The sequence below is a fragment of the Malus domestica genome, chromosome 02, assembly GCF_042453785.1.
Source record: "Malus domestica chromosome 02, GDT2T_hap1".
Lineage (NCBI taxonomy): Eukaryota > Viridiplantae > Streptophyta > Magnoliopsida > Rosales > Rosaceae > Malus > Malus domestica.
The window spans coordinates 36,047,678-36,058,604 of record NC_091662.1 but is presented as its reverse complement, the minus strand read 5'-3'; the positions used below and the strand labels follow the sequence as shown (position 1 = coordinate 36,058,604).

Here is a 10,927-nt window from a genome sequence, read left to right as displayed (position 1 = left end):
GGTATTTGACCAAAAATAAAAATCTCTCTCGATCTGCATTTGCTTCGCATTCTACACATAGTATCAAATTCCAAATTCTGGGTCTAAACCAACATTATTGTGCTGGTCCCTTCAAAAAATTCGAAGTAGCTAGAGGATAAATGTTTGTTTTTTATTTTTATTTTGTTGGGTTTGAGTGGAGGCCATAGGCCAATGGACGAACAATTTCCCCATTTGCAATACTGGGAAGAGAGAGAGTTAATAATTAAAGAGCATATACCAAAGTTGAAGGCAACGGTGGCTACGAAAGTTGAAGGTAATAGTGGCAATGGTGGCATATATAACAACCTAGTGGAAAAGAATACAATACCAAAATTCGCATATATAAATGAAACCGAAAGCTGGAGCCAAGTATAGCCTAAGAGTAGATCATGAAATGGTTTTAACCCGAAACGCATAGGGTTGAAAAGCTCCTTATTACCAAAGCAATTCACTACTTGTTGATGTATTTGGTTGAATTGTTTTTTTTTTCTTTTGAAAATTGAAATAACATTACAAAGGGAGATCCCCCCCGGCAGTTGTCAAATTAGGATATTGTGCTACTCATTTTTGTTATTATACGGAGTTGGATCGTTGAATTGATTGATTCCCTCCCATATTCAACCAATATTGTTCTACAGTTTTTAGTGGTTACTGTTGATTCCGTCTGTTTATTTAACTTAATAAGAAGAAATCTTTGTTATACTAACCATATGGGACGAGGACTATCCTTCATGTTAAAATTAACCGTATTCGTAAAGAACCTACTCAACTCAATTGGTTGTTTGAGTTAAAGGGGGAGTAATTTTTGAGTCCTTTATTGTCCACCATTAAACTTTTCATTTTAGCATTGACAAAATCTGTCGAAATCTTAGTCTTAATCAAACTCAAATGGCCATTATAACAAACCTTAATCCCTATCTGGATTAGATTTCAGAGTTGATATAGGAAACAAGTAAGGTTAGAGTTTAATTATGAGTAGTCCTTGTGCATCAAGTTAAGTGATAATTCCGAATTTAAATTAGTGGAATCAAGAGATTTCTGTTGTTCTTCATGATTTTAATTAATAGCACAAAACCGTGCTCTGATACCTCATGTAAGTCTTATGCCATTAGAACACAATGAATACGCTAACCTAGAATGATCGACATGATGAACTGCAATTAGAATGAACTCAAGATCTTCTACTCACTCATTGCACCTTTGTCACAAGAACTATATGGGGAGTTTCAGGGTTTTGTGATGATTGCAGCGTGAGCAGCGACCTCAAGTATTTACAGGCTTCAATCTAATAGAGTCGTACCCATAAATAGACTCTACTTGAAGCCCTACTAGCCTATGGATGTAATACCAAAGCATACAAGGCTTTCTTAGCACACGAGAAATCCTTAATTGCGCTAATTTTCTTTTTGAACAAACGATATTATCTACACTAAGGGGTGAGGGTGGGCTAAGCATCATAATGACCTAGCAATAATGTGGTTCGAATTCGTCTTTGACGAGAATCGAACTCAAGACCTCTCACTTACAAGTGAAAAAGAATACCACTAGACCTTTTATTAAATTTACAAGTAAAAAGGAATACCACTAGACCTCTCACTTAATTGCACTAGTTTAAATTTGGGACTACCACTTAACTTGGTACTCAAGAAATAATCATAATTAAACTCTAACCTTACTTGTCTCCTAAGTTAATTGTAAACTGAATCCGGATATGAATTAGGGTTTTAATCTAACACTCTATTCTCCACCATTACTATTTTCTTTTGGTATAAATTAAGAGTGCATAAAGGAAAGTAAAGAGTGTAAAAATTATTACCCTATGAGTTATACTAGCGGTATAAAAAATGGGTAAGGACTGACATTCTCACGCATCCTTGTTAAAAAAATTTGTACTCCCTTACATTATTATAATAATTTCAAACTCTCTCTCGCCTCTTAATAAAAGCTATGCATTATCGTAAAAAGTCACATTGAAAAAGATTTCTAGCTTAAGATCATTGATTAAACATGGATTTAATAAATTTGATAGCAAAAGCTAATAAGCATATTATGACTCGTCTGAAAGTGCTTATAAAATAACTGAAAACGTTTTTAATGAGAGTGTTTTTGGAATTAATCTTCAGTAAAAATACAAGTGAATCATAAAAAAAGATTTCACGTACTCTTGAAACAAAAAAACACTTTAATCAAAATGTTTTCAATCATAAACACTTTCACACGAATCGTTATCAAAACAGCATCATCTTCAACTGTAAGCTTATATTGTCGTATAAGATTTGAACTGAGTTGTCGACATAATAATAAGCTTTTACTCGATTGAGGATTTTATCGAATTGGTTTCGTCGTCGTAAGTCGTAACGTAGGAACCGTTTATTTAGTTGATCCAGTAAATCTCACAGTTTCCCTTTCACCTTTCAGTTCAACAGTTATGGATCACGTGCCTAGCACGTGGGAGATCACGTAAACCACACATTTACCACGCGTCAAAATGAAAAGACGAAAACAGCCTCACATAGACCTGAATATCGAACCCAAAACGAAAACTCCCGCTACTTTCCCTACGCCACGTCCACGCGTCAAAAGGAAAAGACAAAAACGCCCTCACATTTACCTGAATATCGAACCCAGAACGAAGGGTAAAAACTATATAAACCGACTCCCGCTATTTTCTGCTTCTCTAGCCAACCGATATACACAGCGCCCTTCTCTCTCTCATGGATTCCCCTTCTAGCTCCTCCGTCATCATTGTCGGCGCCGGAGTCTCCGGTGAGTGCCAATCGCCACCGTCGATTTTCCAATTCCTAATTTTAACTCTCGTTTCTCACTTCGTCCGTTTAATTTCTTCTTATTGAAAGGTTTATCGGCGGCGAAGGTATTGATCGAGAACGGCGTGGAGGACGTGGTGATTCTGGAAGCTTCCGACCGTATAGGAGGCAGGATCCGAAAGCAGGATTTCGGCGGTGTATCGGTGGAGCTTGGCGCCGGTTGGATAGTCGGAGTCGGAGGCAGAGAGTTGAACCCGGTCTTGGACCTCGCCCTGAAATCGAATCTCCGCACTATCTTCTCCGATTACAGTAATGCTCGCTACAACATCTACGATCGCAGGTCCATTACGACGCCGTTTCTCTTCGGTTCATTCATTTATTTAGCTAATTTGTTCCCTGCATTTTCGCTTCGCAGCCGTAAATTAGCTTCCACGACTTTTGTGTGCTACTTTGCGCCGTTGGAGAATTAATTGGCCTCCGCATTTTTGTCATACCGTCGCACTTTAGAATTTTCTTTTTTGTGCTGCTAATCTGCGCCGCGGGTGGAGAATATTAATAACCAACTCGCCGAGTTAACTGGGTATTTTACTTTTTTTTTTCAGCGGGAAGATATTTCCTAGAGGACTCGTGGAAGAGACGTACAAGAAGGAAGTGGAGTCGGCGGTGCAGAAGCTGAAGAAGCTGGAAGCCGGCGGCGGCGATTTCTCAAATGTCACCGAACCGCCCACGTAATCTCCTTTCTCAATCGTTTTAATGTCTCGATAGCTTTGGCTTCTAATTATTAACAAATCCAATTTTTTCAAATTATTATTATTTTATTTTAGTTTTATTTATTATTATTTGCGTTTTCTGTATTTTGTGGTAATTTCCGCGAAATTTAGCTGAAAGCGTTGATTTTGTACATTATTCACAATTATTTTATTTTAGTCGTGTGGAATTTGATTGTTTGGTTTATGGGTGTGGTTTGTCCAGTACACAGAAAACGCCGATAGAGCTCGCCATTGATTTCACCCTACACGATTTTGAGATGCCAGGTTAGTTTTCACAGCTCATCCTCGGTCAATTTTCTGTTTGGATGCTGAGACAAGAATATGAAATCCCCAATTTTTTATTTTCTAGTTATGCTTTAAGAATTTGTAGTTAAAATGGTTATTGAGATTGTCATAATTTCTCATTTTAGTCTCTGATATTGAATGTCGATAAAAATAGTCTCTAAGTTTGTGTTAAATTATTACGCGAACGATCACGTGATCACGAGTGTTTTTGTTAAACTAGCCTCATCATTTAACGGTGATATTGACAGATTTTTCATAAAATGATCAAAATGATTTGCGGTGAAGAAAGATTATTTTTATTGATTTTAATTGTCATGCAACAAAGTGACGATTATTCAAATCTTAATAACTATTTTGACTAAAATGTCTTGTTTTAAAAATGCAATTGATTCTTTGGGCGGCACATAAAGGAACTTTGTTTTTTAATTTATATTTTTTTGGTCAAATAATAAATTTGTTGGATTAGATGTTAAAGTAGGGAACGAGGTTTGAATCAAGATAGAAGACAACATTTCTTTCCACTACTATAGTAGAGAGCCATTTGCTTGTAATTTATCTGGAAATCTTGTTCTTTTATTTTGGCGATTGTTAGATGTAAATTAATTAAGGTTGGTAATGTTTTAGAAAATGATTTTTGAAGTACTATATTATAAAATGAAAACGACAAATAATATTTGGAAAAAATTTATTTTGATTATGAATTGTGAATTTGAGAAATGGAGGATTTTGATTGTGGTGCAGAAGTGGAGCCCATATCAACCTTTTTGGATTATGGAGAACGAGAGTTTTTGGTTGCGGATGAGAGAGGGTATGAGCATATGCTGTACAAAATGGCCGAAGATGTTCTCTTTACATCTGAGGGTAAACTGTTGGACAGTCGTCTCAAGTTCAATAAGGTACCAGAATCTCATCCTTCTCGTTTTCCACTTTTTAGCTTATTTGCTTTGCCCAATAATTTCGATTTGCTTAGAGATAAGATGTTATTAAGCAGCCCCGTACTCTTAGTACAAGTTATAACCCATTACTTTTAAGTCTATGATGATATAGACGTTTGAAAGTGCTATTTTTCTTGCTCTTGCCAGTAGTTCAGATCCGCTTAAGCGGTTGAGATGTGCTTAATTTAATTTAATCTTGAGATAATAATGAATTTCTAGTCCATTGACTTATCCTTCGTACAAGGCTTTAATCTTTGCTGCGTTACAAGGTCATGCTGTAAAGCTTTGCAAAATTCGCTTTCTCTACCCAATAATAGGATGAAAACAAAATGGACAGATGTGAGAAAAATACAAATAAAGGAAGAGAAAGTGGGAGGGGAAAACTCTGGATTTCTGCTTTGTTTGTATGCAAACGCAGTCTTCCTTTTCTTCTTTAGATTGACCCAGCTTTGGAGTCTGTAGATAATGACGTTTCTGAGAGCTGTTTTTCTTTTGTTTTATGAAATTATATAATACCTAATTTCTTCGAGGGTCAACTAATTTTTTTGTTTCTTTTTAGCAATTTTTTTTAGACTAAATTTAAAAATTAAATAATATAACACTAATAAGAAATAAATACATTAATTAACATTTAAATAATAATTTAATTATCAACTTCCATATCATTTAGTTTATAAAATTTAATCTATAAATTTAGTCTCTTTAGCATTACTTTATATACGTTAGTAACTTAGTGTGAATTAGTGCTATTCACACACATCATTGTATCTTTCACACATAATTCGATTCGGTGACCGAAAACTAAGAGTGTTTAAAAAGTGAAAATTGGTTTGTGGATAACACAACCCTATATATTATTGTATTTGCACGTGTTCACATAATTTTTATTTTAGTTTCCCAAGACAAGATATTTTTTTGCAGAGAATGCTTTACAATAATGTCGAAAAGAAATCATTTCTATACACTTGATTGCGAGTTTGATCCACATCAATCTCTTTTTATTTTTTTAATATGTAACAACTTACACATTATTGTTTGTTAAAACAAATATTTTTCGATTTTTTATTTATTTACCGTAGATAAATCATAAATTTGCCTTTTCTAAGCAATTATCCACCCATGAAACTTTGCATGTACACTTTTTTGTCATTTTTTGATATCCATTATCTAATAGGTAGGGTCATTCACATACCTATCTTTACTTTTAGCATACTTTGTTAATTTTTGTTTATTGATCTTCTTTAATTTATTAAATTCAACAACCAAAAATTAAAAAATTATGTAAAAAATAAAAATAAATGTGTAAATAACACAATTCCATCCAATGGTGGTGGTCTTTTTCGTATACATTGTTATATGAAAATTGCGTGGCTTCTTTGACTTCCATTTGCACAATTATTTACCTCCGAGCGGATCCGACACCTTTTCTTTCTTTTTCTCTTTTGGTTTTAACTCGTATAAACATGAAGAGACGTGATCCTTGAGACCTTTAAAGCCCCTTTGGCTTTTACCACTCACATAAATTTGTAGGCCCCAAGAGCAAGATAATAGGAAGTAGTGTTGTGCTGTCAACTTTTTCTCCAGTTCTTGGGCTGCTGTCTTCCCCTCCTCATTTGTTGAAATAAACAGATTTTATGTCACCTTTCATTGAGCAGTCTGCATGAAACAGACCTCGTGGCGCTTCAATGACAGATTTCAGTGCAATCTGGAGACAAATTTGCACGACATGATATTAATAGATTGAAGGGTTACAATGACAGAAAATTCGTTCTACGCAACATTTTTTCTTGTTTCTTTGTAACTTTAAAGACTAACATAAATGGGCTAATGATTTGAATTTTGAGCAGATTCCGCTTCAATAAATCTTTTCCCTCTCATCTCCCAATGAATTTTCTCTTATGCATATTTAAGTTACACATCTGAACAAGAGCCGTTAAATTTTATTAAGTTAAATAATTTAACAACTCTTTTTAGATGTTTAACTTAAATATGTATTATAGATACCCTTTATCTTTGAATTTCAAGATCTTATGGGGTGGTTTCCTTGGAACTTCACATGTTACTTTTTATGGTTTTATAGATATTTTTACTGTTATCCATTTATGAGAAGATGATTCCAAGCTTGATTTGGGGCAGGTTGTTCGGGAGTTGCAGCACTCAAGAAACGGCGTTACGGTAATGACGGAGGATGGTTGCGTCTTCCAAGCAAATTACATGATTTTGTCAGTTAGCATTGGTGTTCTCCAAAGCAACCTCATTGCTTTCAATCCACCCTTACCCGTACGTCTCTTTTGTTCATATCATTTCAATGAAATGATTTCATTCGTATCTTTGCCAATTACGTGTTTATATGTTAATTTGCTCACATGACATCAGCCGCCTTCACAACTTCTCTGCATGTATGTCTGTCACTGGACTCAATTGCCACCACAACCTTACCAACATAGTACGTAGGCGTGGCTTTTAGCTATTGGTCATGGATTTTATGCCCCTCTTTCTTCATGCTTTTCACACTGATTTTTATTTGCATTAATGGGGAAGAGTCTTCATTCAATTTGCTTTGTCCAACGTATAGATATGGTGGGATCTCAAGGGCTAGGTCCCTAACATATGGGTCCCTTTAGATGGGAGTTTGCTATTTGTTTACTTGGTATTTAATGTGTGGTCCGCATTATTGAATGCAATTTAGCTGAAGAGTCAGAAATTATGGATAGCTGAGCTCATTAAATAAGTCTCCACTGGTTGATGACGAATGAGAAAGATTAGGAATCTGATTTTTTATATGCCAAATTGCCAATGCCATGGATTTAGGATCCACGGAATTTTAACCCATTTGCTTGCCAATAGGTTAACTAAATGTAGGCTGTGCCTTGCTGCTTGGTTCACTAAATGTAGCCTGTAGATGTTGAATGCGTTGGACAAGAAAAAAGAGAAAATTGTATTCTATAGCTTCTGCCTTAGTTTCTTAGGGTAGAATGGATAATCTTTTAGATCTCTTTTACTAATACCGGGGTTAAATAATCAAGGAAAAAAAAGTGCTTTGTAACATCATTTCATTTGCCTTACTACATTAGGTAGTGCATGCATTCATGACTCTAAACGGTTGGATGTAACAAAGGTGAAGTGGCAGTGGTTGGTGCTACAAAGATAAGATAATATAGAAAGATCTCCGAGTTATGATTAGTTGGGATTGGATTTATTTATTGTTTATTGTTGTTTGATGGTTATTAGGGTTTGTATGTAACTGTTCCCAACTTGTGCCTTTGTTAAGCATTGTCGAATAATCATCTGCATGTTTTGCACCATACATTTTAGCAGCTAATTCTTAGAGGAGTTGGTAGTCCAAATTATATGCTATCTGACCATGCAGTTGTGGCATGATTGCCGTTTGAGCCCATTGCATATGATCTATATCTTTTCTTGCTGTATCCTGGAGTATAAGATCTATACTTATGCATACACTATTGTTTCGTCTGCTTAGGCATATTTAATAACGATGATGCAATTCCTGTTTTAACTTAACGAAACTGGTAGATAATTGGTCATGGTTACATTGGTTGTGACCCTATGACTGAAAGCGCATCTTATTCAAAGTCTCTTTTTGATATTGTTAGTGTACTTTGCTTGAAATCATGCTAACTTGATGAATTAAATAACATAGAGGTGGAAAACAGAGGCTATACAGAAATGTGATGTGATTGTATACACGAAGATCTTTCTGAAGTTCCCTTATAAGTTCTGGCCTTGTGGACCAGGACAAGAGTTCTTCCTCTATGCCCATGAGAGGAGAGGCTACTACACATTTTGGCAGGTTGGTTTAAATATTTGTCATTCTCGACGCCAGCTAACAATATATGAATTTTCATTTCCAGCAGATAAATAGATTCCATATGTTGTGTTGTGCACTGAGTTTCCAACTAGCCTGTCATATTTTCATGCCACGATTACTTGTTTAATTTAGTAAATAAATGGTCCTCGTCAAGGATCAGAAAATGACAACATTTCAAACGACCATGCCAAGTGTTGTGATTCATGCACCTTTAGAAAACAACAAAATTTACGATTGCGCACTTACAGGATCTTTAAACACAATCTTCACCTCGTATAATCATGTTTTGGCTGTCTGCTCTATAACCGAGCTGTCATTTTACTTTGAGTTGATAGGATGCTTCCCCAATGTTAGTGCATAAAATTACACATTTCTTCCATTTTAGATAACCCTCAGTAGTTGGTTATGAAACTTGACAGTGACCTTGTCGAGTATGCTGCATGTGTTTTAGCTTTAGTTTGTAAATATCTCCGTCTACAATTAGATAACAATATTGATTCCTGTTGTTCTTGTCGTTATGATTAACAAACTAGTATCTCTCGCACTCGCAGTATTAGTTTGAATGGTTCTTCCTTTAATGAAGCTACGATTAACAAATTTTTATAATGCGTACTTCAATCAAATCTCAAATGTGTATATTATTAAAATCATTTTCTTTGGTTTTATTAGGAAAGAAACTATACATATTATGGATGCATTGTGCGATGTCACTGTCTTTCATTTTACAATACGACTTATTTGACCGATATATGTGGAAATTTTCTAAACTACTATTACGACAAATAAAATAAAATATGAGAGTGATAACTATAGTATATTTTAACTTTACCACTAACCATATTCTCTCCAAGCTGGCTGCTAATCTGTTGCCATGTCATCAGCACATGGAAAATGCTTATCCTGGATCCAATATGCTGGTCGTGACGTTGACGAATGGGGAATCAAAGCGTGTGGAAGCTCAGTCTGATAAGGAGACGTTGAATGAAGCCATGGCGGCCCTCAAGGACATGTTTGGGCCTGACATTCCGGAAGCTACTGATATACTTGTACCTCGCTGGTGGAACAATAGATTCCAGCGCGGCAGCTACAGTAACTACCCTATGATCTCTGATAACCAATTCGTTCATGACATCAAGGTTTGCCTTCTCTCTCTCTCTCTCTTAAACGTTTTGTTTCACCATATAGATCAATTTCACTTAATGTTTTGCACAGAAGCTTATCTTCTAGTGAAATTTGGAAGCTCCTACTCTATGATACGGTTGCATGTGGTTCGCCACACGTGCCATTAAGATCCACCCGTGCATATTTTGCATGTGGTGTGAATTAGTTGACTAGTCACATGGTGTGCCACATCATGGATTAAAACAATTTCGTACATGAAAAATAAGAAAGAAAACTTAGAAGTGTAGCTATATCATTGCTCACCTAAAGATCATTTGATATCATTTCGTATTTTTTCCTTGATCGATGAGAAGGTCTCAAGCTTATAAAAAACTTTGAAATGAATTGACATTACGTACACTGCTTCTTTTGTATTATGACCAGAACCCAGTAGGCCGCCTCTTCTTCACCGGGGAACACACAAGTGAAAAATTTAGCGGTTATGTCCACGGCGGGCACCTTGCAGGTAATCAATTAATTAAGGTTCTTTCGGAGATTATAGGCCTCCAATTATAAACACAAGTTGTAACATCTTGTTTGTGTCATGTTGCTTGATGATCAATAGGTATTGAGACTGGCAAAGCGTTGCTGGAAGAAATGGAAAAGGAGAAGGAAAGGACAAGTGAGAGTGAAAACCAAGCGTTTTTGTTAGAACCCTTGCTTGCATTGACTGGTTCATTAAGTTTGACACAAAACGACGCTGTCTCAAGTCTCAAATGCGATATTCCTAAAAGATCATATTTAAGTGGCAAAGTTGGCATCGCGGAGCTATGTTATGACTAGGTGGAGTTATAGGCAAAACACCATGATTGGTGACCGAAAACCAAAAAATAAGCATCGAGAAAGATCACGAGATGGGTTCAAATACAATCTCTATATAATCCTTGATGCCGTTTATAATGTAGAATGATGGGAGGGACCACAAAGCTGGGTTTGTGTGATAGTTTTTTGGTTCATAATGGTATAGGAAGGGGAGAATCAATGGAGGTGAAAGGGTTTCGGATGCGGGACGAAAATGGTATGGGGGTATACACATGTAATAGTAGGCAATGAAACTAAGAGAAGAACTAGATGGACGTAGGAACCAGGTTCTATTGCACTGGTACTGAATGTTAGTTTCAAAAGAAACAATCTTTCTCATTTTCTCTTAGCATTTGGTAT

The 10,927-nt window shown here is 35.8% G+C and overlaps 1 protein-coding gene across 2 annotated transcripts; it reads left to right on the top strand.

Moving 5' to 3' along the window:
- Positions 1-2,671: 2,671 nt before the first annotated feature.
- Positions 2,672-10,906, top strand: PAO (polyamine oxidase 1-like). Of its 2 annotated transcripts, NM_001294117.1 has the most exon segments (10): positions 2,699-2,787; positions 2,877-3,126; positions 3,389-3,514; positions 3,759-3,820; positions 4,583-4,737; positions 6,913-7,056; positions 8,438-8,587; positions 9,487-9,741; positions 10,151-10,232; positions 10,332-10,882. In NM_001294117.1, coding segments are annotated over 10 exon segments (1,494 nt in total). In that variant the 5' UTR covers positions 2,699-2,735; the 3' UTR covers positions 10,550-10,882.
- The last annotated feature ends 21 nt before the right edge of the window (positions 10,907-10,927 follow it).

Coding starts and splice junctions, on each gene's coding strand:
- PAO (XM_070804451.1), top strand. CDS start 2,736: ATGGATTCCCCTTCTAGCTCCTCCGTCATCATTGTCGGCGCCGGAGTC. Junction 3,127..3,388: donor TACAACATCTACGATCGCAG/GTCCATTACGAC, acceptor TTTTTTTTTCAG/CGGGAAGATATTTCCTAGAG. Junction 4,738..6,912: donor GTCGTCTCAAGTTCAATAAG/GTACCAGAATCT, acceptor GATTTGGGGCAG/GTTGTTCGGGAGTTGCAGCA.